The sequence below is a fragment of the Rhopalosiphum maidis genome, chromosome 2, assembly GCF_003676215.2.
Source record: "Rhopalosiphum maidis isolate BTI-1 chromosome 2, ASM367621v3, whole genome shotgun sequence".
NCBI classification, from domain to species: Eukaryota; Metazoa; Arthropoda; class Insecta; order Hemiptera; family Aphididae; genus Rhopalosiphum; species Rhopalosiphum maidis.
The window spans coordinates 73,759,560-73,775,661 of NC_040878.1; the positions used below are offsets into that span (position 1 = coordinate 73,759,560).

Genomic DNA, 16,102 nt, shown 5'->3' on the forward strand with positions numbered 1-16,102 from the left:
TTCTTCAATAGTAGGTTGTCATACACAGCGAAATATAAAGATCCACATAGATTACAAAAATATGTCATGTATCTTCGGGATACTCAATTTGACGTGGACGGACAATGGATGCTAAAGAACAACGCATTAAAGAAATTAGGCAAGCGAGGAGTCGATCGTCTTATTGAACGTAGCGGTGACCTTTACTGGGACAACGAGCACTTGCGACGATTTAACGAGCTCATCGATGATGGAAATAACACACTGAGACGTGCGCTGTATCATCGAGAACCGTTGTCTGTCGTGTGTCACGGGGACTTCAATAGGAACAATTTGTTATTTCAGTACGATGATTCTGGTCTTCCAGTCGACGTGCTGCTGTTCGACTTTGGTACTCCTCGTTACGGGTCGCCGGCTTTAGATATTTCGTTTTTCTTGTATATGAACACTACGAAAAATATGCGTGAAAGTCACTGGGATGACTTATTGAACGAATACTGTGCCACTTTGGCGAAATCCGTGCCTTCTGTCGTTTGCGTGCCGAACAGGGCTCAACTGGACTCTGAAATGGCTGCTTGTGCTATTTTTGGCTTTGCACATGCATCATTTTTCTTACCCTGCCAGATTGATCCTAGTCCTATAGATTCGGAATCGGATGAAGAAAAATCTATTGAGTTGTTATTACAAAGGGGTGGAGACAAAGGAACGGATCTAGTGGCTGATCTAGTTCAACACATTGTCGAAATGAGATACACTAATGTGTGACGTGGTTATCGGTTTCTTAAAAATTGATCGGTACTAATCATGTATAAACGATATGTTTATTTTGGTTGGAACAGTATTATGTAAGTTCTATGAGTATTTTTTTCATTATTTAAAAATTTCAAATAATATTATTAATATTTGTGTTGCATTATATATTTAGATGTACACAAAACTTACATATTATGCCATCGATTTAACTCTATAGAATTTAAACCATTATTTTATTGCTTCGAAAAAAAGTAGACTGTTCAATGCTTGTAAGATTTTTAAACTTAATCATAAAAATATTTAACTATTTTATATACGATGTAAAAATAATTTTTTCATCTTAATTTAATAAATTTCATTGTTACATATCATACATTAAGCGCTTTATGTATTGTGAACGAGTTCAAATTTGAAATTATAATTGTATTATTTACTGGTTATATTTTATTTAAATATAGATTTTAAATTGTACACGTTGTATAAACAACATCGATTTAAACACGAAGTAAACATAATAATATTGCTTACTATAGAATTATATTACCAAGTCTAATTTCATTGTTTATGTCTTAAATTATATTATAAGTACTCAATACTATAACAATTGAGTAAGCGCTTGTAAAATTTTGCGAATAGACCCTTTAACACAACATAATATTAAAATACAAAGAAGTTATTAATATAACTGAAATTAATTAGGACTCGTTTATAAGAAAGATATATTTATGATATTTTCTTTATAATAACTAACTAAAATTGTAATCGAATTATATACAGAGTTAGTGGCTATGTATTGTTATATATATTTTGCAAAGCTTTTTGGATAAAAAGATATTATTCGTAGGGTTTATATTATAGTATTAAGAATAATCTAAAGAGTATTAAATAAATATCTACTCAAGTACATACCGTATTACAACAGTTACCAAAATTATGTATATTTTAATATATTTTTATATATTTTTATATGAACAATATTATAGTTGCTTACTTAATTATTGACAAATATAATTTAACTTTAAAAAGTTGCTTCAGTATTTAAAATGTTCAAATACGTTTTGGCATCGTTATAAAAATAATAAATTTATAATTATTTACAAAAAAAAAAATTACAAATAATGTTGACTAGGTACCTAGTGAATTTCAATATTATTAGTTATAAACCTAAACATACATACCTATTAATCGGTATACCCATGCAATAACAAAAACAATCTAATTAAACTTCAATCAATAAATAAAAATTATTATGTTTTAATCAAGTTATAAGGATTATACGATTACATATTCATAATCAAGCTATTAGCATTGATGATTCTAATCTAACATTGGAAATAGCAGAACAGTGTCTTTTGTTCTTAATTATTGTTTGTACTTATTATTTCTTAGTGTATCTTAAAAATGTTATTTTAAAGGTACAAACAGCGTAACGCCTCGTCTCATGGTTGTGACCCAATTAATTAAGAGACAATCCAGTAATATAGTGTTTTAAATCGTTTATAATAATAATTTTGTATATAAAAAATAATGAAATTTAATTATTAATTTTCAATTCTGAAAGTGTGAAGTGTAAATAAGTATTTTTGAAAATATTATAATATATTATTGATGTATAAAACATAAACAGACGCAGTATACAAATCATGATTGATATACAGATTTGAGATTGAGTGGGCAACCATATTTTGTGATGTTATCATAATGCGCTTATAAAAATCAGTAATTGAATGAACACAACTAAAAATATGTGTGAAAGTTATTAGGACGGCTTACTTGATTATTGGTCGACTTCGATGAAGTCTGTACCTTCCGAAGTCCAGGTGTCAAACAGGACTGAAATAGACTCCGAGTTAGCTATTCATGTCTTTCGTTGGTTTTTAAACGTATCATTTTTCTTAATTCATCAGATGGAAACTGATTTGAATTATAATGAGAAAATGAATGAAGAAACCATTATTGAGGGGTTATTGCCTACAGCTGGGCGGTGACAATGCAACAGATCGAGTGACTGACCTAGTCCAACACATCGTTGACATGAAATACGTGAATGTGTAATGTGATTAACTGTTCGATTGATTAGTAGTGATCAGTCATCACCATAATATTATTATGCGATGTGGATGTTCATTTTAAAAGTTCTATAAAGTTTTTACCTTTGTTATTGATTAAAAATGAGTATTATATTTTTATACCAAGTGTCAAAAACATTAAAAGAGAAATACATTTTCAATATTTTGTATAATTATTAAGACCTCGGATCAAAGAAATAATAAATTTAAATGTTTTGTTTTTTACTGTATTTTTATGTATTAATAATGTGATTAAAATATTTTTTATTTTTAATTGTTTATAGATAATCAAAAACGGTGTTAAACGACAATATAATAATTACATTTTTTAATACTTCACACGTACCAATAGTACTATTATTAGATATTTATGTTCTACCTAGTGTGAATCTACAAAACGTTATCACAACTAATTTTTTTATAGGTATATAATTTATACCATTGTTAACACGCGTTATTTATAGGATATTACAAGCATGTTATTCGGCAACAGTAGACAGAACACGTACTAACTTCTTGATTCAGCATTCCGTCATCATGTGATATATGAATGTTGTTTAATATGAAGTTTGTAATCTGGTTAAAATGTTAAACGATACATAGTCACATTATAGTTTGATTTTCTTATTACACTCGTACGTATATTAATCCTACTGTAAATTATTTTTTGAAAGTATTTTTATTTATTAATTTATAGAATATATAATGAGCATTTTCCATTGATTGTTGCATTTACAGAATGTTCACTAAGTTTGGAAACGTCATTAGACTAATTGGGACAGATAAACATTTTACATTATAAATATACAGCAGTGTTATTTTCCTTTACTCCATGTAGGTATTGAAATATACATACTGCAGTAACTATGAGTTTCCTAACTTATAGATCATTTGGTATATTATATACAACGCGTTTCTAAAATCAGAGCAAAGATAAATATTCATTACATTTCATAGGATTTAATGAATTAGTAATTTTAGTAGTATTTGTAAATTCTAATAATTAGATAACTGTTTTTATTTAGTTTTACTTCGAAAAATGTATTGAATTAATTAAGTAAGTTTATATCTTATCTTTAAGTGTTTATTTTGTTATAATAGTTATTATTTTATTTTGATAATTAAAATAAAAATTAGTTACATCCCATACATTTTAAAATAAAATTAATTAAAAAAATAAATATTATTTTATGTTCTACTATTTTCTTGTAATATACATGATAAATATCATACAATTTAATTTGGGTAACTTTAAAATTTCTCAACGGTTTTCGAAAATATTAACAATAATAATTTGTACTTTAACTGTTGATTTTATTTTATATCTGTATTAATGGTTAAATTTTAGATTTCAACTTAAGTACGATAATTGTAGGTTAATATTTAAGTTTAAATAAATTTGAGTTTTGTATTATTCATTGAGAATATTTCGTGCATTGAAAAAAAAATATTTTTTTAATATTTTAGTTTCTAGAAAAAAAATATATAGGTATTTCAATTGTATAATGAAATGAAAAAAAATTCAGTTTTAAATATATTCGTGCATTTAATAATTTTCAATTTTCATTACAACTGTAAGATTCTTCAGATTCCCAATGATCAATGATGAAACATGTATCTATAAAAAGCTACCAATTATTATTTATTACTAATAGTAATTGTATAAACTTTCATACTAGTTATAAATTATGTGTAATATGTAGATATATATGTCATATTTAATTACAAATAGTTAAGTAAATCATTATTTGAACAAAAGTAACTATATTGTATTTAGGTACTCAAACAACAATACCTATTATATGCTTATTATTTAACATATTTATGGTTTTAAAATTTATCAAAAGCTTGAAACTATGGAAGGCCTTGAATAATGAGTAAATATCGATAGTTAAAATAGCGTTTTTTTTTTTATTATCTTATACTTATTGTATTTTTCATGGTGATATGAATACCTATATTGTAATGTAATTTCTTCAATTTAAACTAAGTATTAATTACAATTATTTAAAAGTAGCTTAAAATCTTCTTTCGTATAAACTGAAAATTCTATGTCTATGTATTAATTAAATTTATGATGTATATAGCTACTACAACTCGTAGTAAATTTTATTCAGTACATTATTCCTTGTAATAATATCGCAAAATATATTAAAGCGTGCGATTAAAAAATTTAAACCTAGACATTTTAAGACTACTTAGTGTAGTTATAATGCAATATATATAATACATAATATAATACCACAATAGGTAATTTTAACATTATGTAAAATACTTGGTTTTTACAGTATATTGTGTATTATTATGTAAAATATCATTTTTTTTTTTATTACGAACCACAAAATAGTAAATACATAGTGTTCTTAGTGATAAATAACATTACATTTGCCTATTATCTATGACGTATAAAAAGTGATGACAAAATACTATTAGATTCATAATAATATATTATGTGTATCATATAAATTAAAATGTAATTATAAAATTAATGGCTCCTAGTCGATAATTTAATAAAATAATAATATTACTCTTATCGTGTTTCAAACACTTCACTTAGGTATTTTTCAATCGATATACGTTCTAATTTTAAAACGGTCGAGTGCAAGTAATAATTATATATAAAAAAAAAAAAAAAAAAAATAATAAACAAACAAATAAAATGTGTTATTGTTATACGCCTGATTGTGAGGTTCGTGAAAACAATTTTATAATCTTTATAACGACAAAAAAATGTCATTTGTCCCGTCGTCTTTTTAACCGGCTACTATGAAAAATTATGTTTTCCCAACTTTGCGGAATGTCTGGAATACAGAGCGATGCCGGTGTAATGTAATTTTGCATTATTTTCGTTTTGCGCGTGGGACGGTGGACACGCGTCTACGACGACCCGACGGGAAACGGACGATAACGACGGCCACGCGGATCCGCGTTGGTTACGTGGCCGATTTATGCAGAGCACACGGACACGTTTAGTGTCTAGTGAATCACTTTGTATACGTCAAAGTCGACATGATTGCCGCGCGTATCTATAAAATGACGATAATCGTGTGCGACCCGTCGTAGTAGCAGCGAGCGGTGTGTCGACGACAGTACAGTTGTAGGTGACACGGTAATCGCACGGCCGGTAAACATTCGGCGCTATCTCTGGGCGGGCGCGAACGAGCGGCGGCAACGAGGAAAACGATAATATAAAATTACAAAATAAATACATCGACACTGCGCTCCCGTTATCGCGGTCGAGTGGCCCGTGTCACGCACTCGACGGACATCGCTCGACGACGTCTGACGAACGCGACGCATTCACAACGGGAACCGAACGCGCGATGAACACGAGTCGCGACTCGCTCAAGCAGTGGTTGTCGGACGTGCTGACGGCCGACGGGGCGTACGGCGCCACCGCCGACCGGCCGGCCACGTTCGACCCGGACAGGGATCCACGGCACGCGTCCCGGCCCAAGCAGACGCAGCGGCTGTCGTCGGTGGTGGCGTCCGGCCGGCTGACCGTGGCGGCCGGCGGGTCGCGCGGCCCCGTGGACGTCCGGCTGACCGTCAAACTGAAGCCGCCCGTGGAACTGCTGCGCACCGTGCTCAAGTCGGACCGGCAGTTCCACAACGAGATACACGCGTACCAGAACGTGTTGCCGTTCCTGTTCGAACACCTGCCGGAGGGGGCCCGCGGGCCCGCGCTGCCCGTGTTCGTGTACGGCCGCAACGAGTGCGGCGCCCGGTGGCCAGAGGACGTCGTCGTGCTGGTGGACCCGCGCGGCCAGGGCTATACGCTCGCCCGCGCCCCGGAACACGGCGGCGGCGCCGCGAGCGCGCACATGGACTACAACCACCTGGCCGTGGCCATCGCCGCGCTCGGCCGGTTTCACGGCATGTCGTTCACCGCCAAGCAGAAGAACCCCGTGGCCTTTCGCAAGCTGGTGGGCAACCTGCGCGAGATCCAGTGGGACGAGGACGGTTGGCTGGTCAAGGGCAACGGGCTCAAGTCGCTGAGCATGCGCGGTGCCCGGCCGCTGATGGACCAGGAAAAGTACCGGGACGGCAAGCTCAAGGGATTCCTCACCATGATCCGGGAGGCGGACCGCAACCTTAAACTGGCGATGACGCCCAAGGAACCGTTCGCGGTCATATGCCACGGTGACTACTGCAAGCCAAACATACTGTTCGAGTACGACGAGGCCGGGCAGCCGCGGGACGCCATGATCACCGAGTTCACAGCCGTCAGGTAACTTGTATATTGAGATTCACTATGTTTTTAAAGGGGGCTTTTGCAGCGTTACATCGAAAAACCGCGTTTCACACGTAGCTTGATCGATTTTACCTACCTAACCACCCCGTTTCCGCCTATTATTATTGTTGTTGTTTTACGGCAAGTATAACCGATCGTGTGAAATTTTCGTCCTTAAATAACGGGTTTCGCATACGTTTTGGTCACATTTTTTACAATTTGTTATTATTGTCTTGTGCGTTTTTAGACTGCGAACGAAATTGCGTTTTATTTTGTACAGTAAACATTAAATCATATTATTATAATTGTTGTGTGATAACAAACTAATTGTAGGTCTTTGTAAAACGAAATTGTTTTCATCACGGTCGTTGGCGGGATGAGTTATACGCTTTAATAATCACAAAATCGAAATTAAAATTCTCTGAAAATATTTATGTGACTATAGATTCCATAGTCTATACGTTTTAAAACGTACGCATATTATAGTGGATAAAATAAATAGTTTTTGAACCATTGTACAGCGCTGACCGATAGGACGTGCTTTAAGTCATTCAAAATCACACTTGATTACTCTCGCGTGCTTATACCACTGTGCAATATACTTGGTTTAAGTATTTAATATTATCACTAAAACTTATATATACATATTTATGGTACCTAATATAATATACGTATATCACGTCACGATATCATAAAACACTGTGGCGGGCGGGAAGTAATTGCGATGGAAACAGAGACTTTTTTCAACGGATAAGCCTATAGAGATTTACATAGAGGCATATCAAAAAGAAAAAGGATAAAAAAGTACATTTTAAGCTGATGCAAATCGTATTTCATATAACTTAATCAACTCGGTTATTTTGTTTCGTCACACAATGGAAAACCCTAAAAAGCTTATTTAATTCAAATACAACAGAGTCCGATTTTCATCTCCCTGAAATTAGATGGTTACCTCTTTTTTTTTTTTGTTTAATTAAACGTTTTTAACAAAACATTGAACTTAATGTTAAAACAATTACGTACACACGTCAATCATGTTTTATAAACGAATTATATTATTAATTTACATAATAATAATAATACAGTATATACGCACAATAATAAAATAACCATCAACTAAAATATAATACAATTCAGTGTAGTGATATTTGAAATTACATTACACTGCACAATACAATTTAATTGTTATGATTAAATAATGAAATTGGTCTTTATACATTTAAATATTATTGATTATTGGTGGTTAATAATAATAAATGCTATACGTTTAAAGAACGATGATGATAAATTAATTAAACATAATAAATATATTATTAAGTACCTATAATACATATATACATTTTACATACACTGTGTATAGTTGTTATGTCATTTTTTTCATTCAGCTATTCAAATTTAGTTTAAATATTATATTACATTGATAATACTATTGTGATGTTATCAAATCGGTCATTTGAAATTTTTGTATAAACATTTTTAGGAATGCGTAATGTCAAAATGAATTCAGATAGTTTTATCATAACAACTAGATTTATGAACCCGAATTAAGATAGTTATAATATTATTTAGACTTACATGTTAAAAACCATTGAATTTAGCATCAACTGTGTATTGGTAATAAAAACTAAGATTAAAAAAAAATACCAACATTTTAGTTGTACAAAATAGATATTACCACATATTTTACATTTAAAGCAATGAAAACCTAACTGTTTATCTTTAAAAGACGATGAATCGTTTGATTGTATTAATATTTTTTTGATGACAAATAATGTTTACCCTAACAAATTCACAATATAAAAATCAAAAGATCCGCCTCTATGAAATCTGTACAGTATAATTCCCAAGATCGGTTCACCTTTATACAATCGATAATAATATTGAGTTTATCATTCAACAAAAAAAGAAATGTACATAAACGATCACGACAATACATTAATCAGCTCCGCCCTTGAATTTGCTCATCGTTCCCCGAATATTTTTGATAGACCATTATACCGCAACATGTACCTATATACAAACATGTGTTACGGGTGTAACCCGAAACACCCTTCGAATGCGAAGAAAAGATAAGACGACCAAGGCGTTAAATTGTGTACAACGTTCATTCAATAAATCAATTTTTACAGTGCGAATTGGCGCGGGACTGTGCCAAAAATATACAAGAACATAATAATAATAACAATAATAATATATCGTACAAAGATATTCACACCCCGAGTACAGTTTGATTTTTTTTTTACAATGTTGTAAATTATAGTCCTACTCCGTAGAGGTTAAAGATATTATTATAATACTTATCCCTTTATAGTGATAAAAGAAACACGCTTTCCTTCTTAGTTATAGTGACATTTCTTTTGATATAACTTTTATTGTCAAAATATTATAGATATTCAAATTTACTAATATGTAAAAAATAAGTAATACCAATGATATTTGTTTTTCGAGTTAAATTTTTAGTAACTGTACTTGCATTCGTATAGTTTTAGCATTATGCACATACTTAAAAAATATTATACATCAAATAACGTTTGCAAATGCCATTGCTCGTTGACAGTATGGCTGATGATTGAGTTTATTCTCGTGTAACTTCTGTAACTAAAATCAACATTATTCTTATCACATATATGCTAGCATTGTACTTTTGTAGGTTGAATGCATATAACAATTTATATTAACTACCCGTATCTTGAATAATAACAACGAACAATATCACATCGATTTTCTCAAATTCCTTTTCGTTGTACAATTTGAAATACTATAACACAAAGTAATCATAGTACATAAAGTTTTTTTATTTTCATTATGTAAATTAAATTTGAGTTATATTATTATCTTTGTCGTAGTTAAAATAAATAATTCTTGTATGCTTATTATTTAACTGCCTATGTAATATATCATCACAATATAGAAGTCTTCAATACTGTATAGGAACCTACCAATAAATAGTTTATCTAAATGAATAATGCAATGTTAATTTAATTTGTAAGTAAGTATACAATATTTTAATCGTTAATAATTAATTAATCGAAAAAATCGACTTAATTAAAAACATTATTTACTATAATTTTAGTTTAAAGTACTAAACTAAAGTAGTACATTTAGAGCATAAACTCAAACAATTACTACAATAATGACCATTATTATGACTTTTTTATTCGATGATGAAAATAATAAAAAAGGGTTACTAAATTGTTTTTTTATGTGCGTATTATGATAACCATCAATTGATGTTGATGTTTATGACGGTCAGATAGATACATTAAAAATTACGATTTTGTGGGGAATTTTAAATTACAATTTTATTTGTTTCTAAATGACAAATATTATTATATAAAAGTAGTACTATTAATATCATAATCATATACAATAAAGTTAATAGGAAAAGATTTCTAAACAAAATAATTATTTGAATTTCGAGAAAACGTGATTATAACGTAAAATTATTTTCGGTTTGATATAATTTAAAAAAATCAAATGGCTTAAGTTTTATTTTGTTTTGTTTTGTTTTGAGATGAAATAATTATTTAAAAATATTGTAAATGCATATTATAGTATTATACACAGTATTTTTTTCGACGTTTACATTTTTACGCGATTGAATATTTAACAAAATATAACAATTTTTCTCTAGTGATTTTAGTTATTTTGTTTTAATTAAAAAAATATATTTACCGTAGTGACTTTTCGCCATTAATTATATTATTATTTTTCGTATATAAAAAATAAGTTTTACTAAATATAAAATTACAAAATACACATAATTTACTATAATAATATGTTAAACATGTTGTACCTAAATATGCTTTAAAAAATTCAAATATAAAAATGAAACGTAAAAATTTTAATTAATATCATATCTAAAAATTAAACAATATATCTTCTTTGAACGTAACATGATGTAGAAAAACCTTTGTTTTTTCTTTTGGGCTCGGATTAGTATTTCAAGTTGACTTATACCAATAGTTTGCTTTAATAGTATCCTGAAAAGATTAAGATGCTTGATTATATTTTATTTTACTAGACACTTTATATCTGTGGAACATTTTTTGACTTGAGGTATATACATTATTTATCGTATCTTTCAGCGTGGTTTATATTATGATGAGCACGACTCCTCGAAAAAAGTCAGTAATTCAGGGTAGCTAAGAAGTGGTGAGGAGGAATTAAAATCTTAAGTTTGTCGTTGGTGACGCTACACGACTTACGGATAGAACTAATGCGTTTTAACTAATGGAAAACCGTAATATTTTCTCTGAAAACACGAAGCAAGGCTTTGGTAGAATTATGGAGGGAAAATAAAACAAAATCAAACCAAACATGCATTATACTTCGACTTGATTATAAGTGCGTGTACCGCCTTAATGGTGATGCAATAGTTATTGTAATTTACCTATACTATAATAGTACTATAAGTACCTACATGCATTTTCATACTTCTATTTGGGTTTTTAAACATTCAACAGGTACGGTTCGCCCGGACTGGATTTGTCATACTTCCTGTACAAGAACGCGGACAAAGACGTGCAGGACAACCGGTGGGAAGACCTGTTGGCCGTCTACTTGGAATCGGTGGTTGCCGTGCTGCCGGCAGACGTTAAGGCACCCACCGTGGAGCAGCTGCACCACGAGCTCAGGTTCCACGCGTTATACGGTTACGCGCACCTGTTGTTCGCCGTGCCGAACATGATCAACGACAACCCTCGCGGACTGTTGGACATCGATGGCGACGACGACAAGACAACCGTCGAAGACCTGCTGGTCGCCCGGATCGACGCGGCTGACGAGAAGATAACCGAAATCCTTTCAGGGACCGTCCGTCACATCATCGACCACGGTTACGCGGAACAGTACGAGTTCTCGTCGAATTCCCGTCTGTAGGGCGAAGACGAATATGGCGTTTTGTCAATAATTTACGTCTGTTTTGACGTTATGTATTATATTTTTAATTATTACTAGGACTATGAATTTGTAGCAACGCGTATTTTTTTTTTATTAGTTTATTGTTAAATGTAGCTTTCTTTACAGAAAGTTTCACTAATATTATATGACAATGAATTTAAGTTTAAAACATATTTTATTTCGAATTAATTAGCTATAGGTAATTTTTTTTTTATTTATTGCATTTCAATATGCAGTTTTAAAGATTTTAATTGTATTTATTAAACATTTATAGTGCATAGACAGCTCTAACTATTATTATTTTATCAGTCCGGTGCAAAATCGTTTTCTTTTGTTTTTAATCCACGAAATACGTTTTGCCTACACCGCCATAATGTTATCACCTCTTCAGACCGTACGGTATAAACTTACCGATGCGTTAATTATTCAGCTTTAGCCGGCGCTTTCACAAAATTATCGTCACGTCCCAGTCGGTCGGTACCTACGCAAAGACGATGGTGTCGGCGTCGTTTCTTCTAGACCGTAAAGTTCACATCTATAAATTGTCCTGCATCTCATCTCTCCGGCTGAATATCATTATACTACGATTGTTTTTCGTCCAATCGCGTAAATATAATTCAATATAATATTATTATAACGTTTGCCAGAGATAGAAGGAATAATAATATAATAAAAAATACTTTCCGAATTCAATTAACCTGTAATTTATAATACAAAAATATTTGTATTGTTATCGTTTGTTCGGTGTCGGACGAAACGAAAAAAAAACAAACTAAACAATTTTTCTACCCGGGCCCCCGAGCCCGCCCTCCCGCACTGCATTATTATATACCGTTCGATATCGCGGAAAATCCGCTCTTCCTCTTCCATCCCACTGCCATGACCGAACACCGTGGTCCCGATACCATTTGCCCGAATGGATTTCCAACCATATCCGATTTTAACTGCGCCCTGGCGGCCAATAAATCTGAATTTAACCGTAGTCCACGCGCATAAAACATTTGTCGTTGCCGCCAGCTAAACGCGCATTAACAACCCTTCACCTCCGCTACCAGGACCGTAAGTAAATCGTAACCGTAGCCACCGCCACCCGACGCCGCCATCGCCAAAACCTCCGTCGTCCGATCCGTGTCCCGCACAGCAGGTCCTTTCCTATAATTATGTACGCGTGTCTTTTTACCTATATAGCACCATAGGACTGTGGCATGGGAATATGAGGTGTCGACCCGTTGCGCATATAATACAACCCGATATGGTTAACAGATGTCGATCGCTATTCCGTGCGCGCGTGTGTGTGTGAGTGTGAGTGTGTGTGTGTGTGTGTGTATCTTATCGATAATCCGATGAGTGACCAAAAACATAGTAGTATTATTATTATTTTATTATTGTAATGTTATAATAAAGTGAATGTACGTGCGTCGGAAACTGTAAATAAATTTAAGCCGTAACTTGTTTAAAGTTTTTTTTCAGATCGAAAAAAAATACGAGAGAAACGGGAAGTCGATTTCCATTCGCTAATTGCCCCATAACTCAAAACGACGGTATTTTTTCCGATACGCATTTTGTAGGACTGGTAATTTTTCAAACAAAATCAGACTGGTAGGTATTATTATAAAATTTATTTTCTTATTTCAGAAAGTCACTCCTAATGTAATTAGTTTTTGACGTTCGTCGATTTTTCAAGAAATATATTTTCTTTGTTAACATTTATTTTTCGTACCGATAACGAACTATATGCCCAGTGTGTATTCAACATTGTAAGATCATTAAACTTATTAGAAAAAGCAGTTTAATATATGTCGTCATTACTGATTTTGTGTTATTCGAATTGGATTGTAAACATGTTAGTATAATATAATCATCTTACATTATTAAAAATATCGATTTAATTTTTTTATAGTACTATCAGTGTTATTATTATTTTAGGTGATTATAGTTTTTTAAGGCCTGTGTTAACCCTTTCCCTGCTGAATTATTTTTTCACAGTTCACAGCACTGTGCTGGTATTAAATTTTATTTTTAAATATTTTTTTTCGTATTGTTTTAAATATTATTATAGTTCAAATAATATTAAAAATATTATATTAAATATATTATATATTTTATTATACTATATTATTATATTATTATATTATTAATTTTTTTAATATTTAAAAAAAAAAATTTCTAGTATTTTTTTTAGCAGATATTAGTTAATTAATTTAGTGATTGGTTCTCAAATAGTCGATAATGAACTATATTATTTCAGTTTATCAAGTAATGACAATTTCGAAACCCTAGAAAATCAAATAAATTATTTTGCTTATAATTTTTTCAATATTTATCATATATATATTTTTTTATTGTCTCTTTGGATTCATCTAATTATTTACTATTTAATGATATTATCACATTATCGATAACAGATTTTTTTGATTTTTAAAATGATAGGACGCATATGTGCATCCATAGCACACCAAAGTTGTTTACATAGTACGCATAAGTGCGTCCATAGCAGTGAAAGGGTTAAAAGTACATTATTGTAAACTTTAATTTAAAAATTATAAATAAAATATCAATGCAAAATTTACTGTTGTTCGTATTGAGTTTGCAAATAGAAAATAATTAAATTATTTATTAACTGAAATTTTCTTATTCCTAGCAATTTATAACAATTGCTATGGAATAAAAATTACATGATAAATCAGTACTACTAGATTACATAGATATGTAATAAAATAAATATTAATTATAAAATATTTAAAATAATGTGTAATTAACAATTGATCCAACTTTCACTCGATTTATAATCATTAGTAGTAGTTATAACTACGAATATTTTTGTACATACACAAACTATATTAGGTACCTACAATTGTTCTTTCAAAACTTTAAAAATTTAAAAATAAACTACATGCGAACCTATATTATAAATAACAATAGTAGTAGTTTCTTTTTAAAATAATAATATAATTACAAAGCTCAAAAAACTTGACTATATTTTTTATTCATTTTATGTATTATAAAAATATAATTTGTTGTAAATATTGATTTCCATAGTTTTAGCTTAATGTCAATTTTCAGCTTTTATTTATCCATTAGTGTATTTTTTACAAAAATAATAACCTGTTAGAAAAGTGCATTGTATTTTTGATGGTTTTTGAGGGCTTTGACTGGAATAATTTAAGTGAAAACTGAGAGTACAACATCTGGGGACATCCACAGAATTTCGTATAATGTAGTTTTTGTGGTGTAGTGTTATCGTAATTGAAAAATAAACGAACACTTCGACATACCGCCTTTGTGTTGATTTCGATTTAAATTGAACTTAATTCAAAAAATCTATTAATTTTTGATTTGTAAAATTAACATAATATAAATAATTTGACAAAATGTATAATGACGCGTGTTTTATAGTAATCTACCTATTATAATTTGATTGAAAGAAAATATATCTACGTTTATACTTTTGAAAACATATAAAATTGATAAAGCAATGAATAATTAAATTTTTGTGAATTTTATTCTACATTGAATATCAAGCAAAAATCATATTACAATATTTATAAAACCCTAAAATAAATAATTATTGTTGAAATTGTAAAGGTACCTAATTCTATGACATTATTTGAATATGACAATGGTATACAAAAATGTTTTTGAGATTACTTTATGTAAATAAAAAAAATTGATTTTGTTTCAAAAAATAACTTTTTAAACCGAAATTAAAAAAAATTATGCATTTCTACTGGGATTAATAAGTGTTATTTAAGTATAGTTTTATACATTGTATATTTAGGTTATTTTTATAAATTATGAATCAAAACTATGTTGTATACAATATCTGCAGCTAAATATTATATTTGGGGATCCTTAAGTTATACAAAGCTTATGATACATAATATAGTCAAAAATATCGTATTCTCTTATTCACAACATTTTTGATAATAATAAAAATCAGTTACTTAAATACATGATTAGTAATTAGTAATTATTTATCATTAAGCAATAATTCACTTGTCTTTAGTTATGTATTAATAATATATTTAATTTTTTATTGATCCGTTAAACTTATTTAAATATTTAGCAGTGATAAGTTTGAAAATTTTTTTCCGATTGTTTATTCGTGTATTAGTGTATTATTTTTTTTATAAATAATAATTAATACACTAGTTTAAGTAGATAA

General features: G+C 30.5%; 2 protein-coding genes across 2 annotated transcripts; both read left to right on the forward strand.

The window, feature by feature from the left end:
* Positions 1–1,270, forward strand: LOC113552591 (the record flags this gene model as incomplete). The annotated part of the gene is made up of 1 exon (XM_026955444.1): positions 1–1,270. A coding segment is annotated over one exon (744 nt), but the record flags the coding sequence as incomplete, so codon positions are not given.
* A 4,571-nt stretch (positions 1,271–5,841) lies between these two features.
* Positions 5,842–12,108, forward strand: LOC113552811. Its single transcript, XM_026955750.1, has 2 exons — positions 5,842–7,032; positions 11,502–12,108. The coding sequence occupies exons 1-2, from the start codon at positions 6,125–6,127 to the stop codon at positions 11,914–11,916; spliced, it is 1,323 nt and encodes a 440-aa protein (XP_026811551.1). The 5' UTR covers positions 5,842–6,124; the 3' UTR covers positions 11,917–12,108.
* Positions 12,109–16,102: the final 3,994 nt, after the last annotated feature.

What these genes read in the sequence shown, in the direction of transcription:
- LOC113552811 (XM_026955750.1), top strand. Translation starts at nt 6,125, where the DNA reads ATGAACACGAGTCGCGACTCGCTCAAGCAGTGGTTGTCGGACGTGCTG. An exon ending in ACCGAGTTCACAGCCGTCAG is followed by an intron (nt 7,033 to 11,501) that starts GTAACTTGTATA and finishes AACATTCAACAG; the next exon opens with GTACGGTTCGCCCGGACTGG.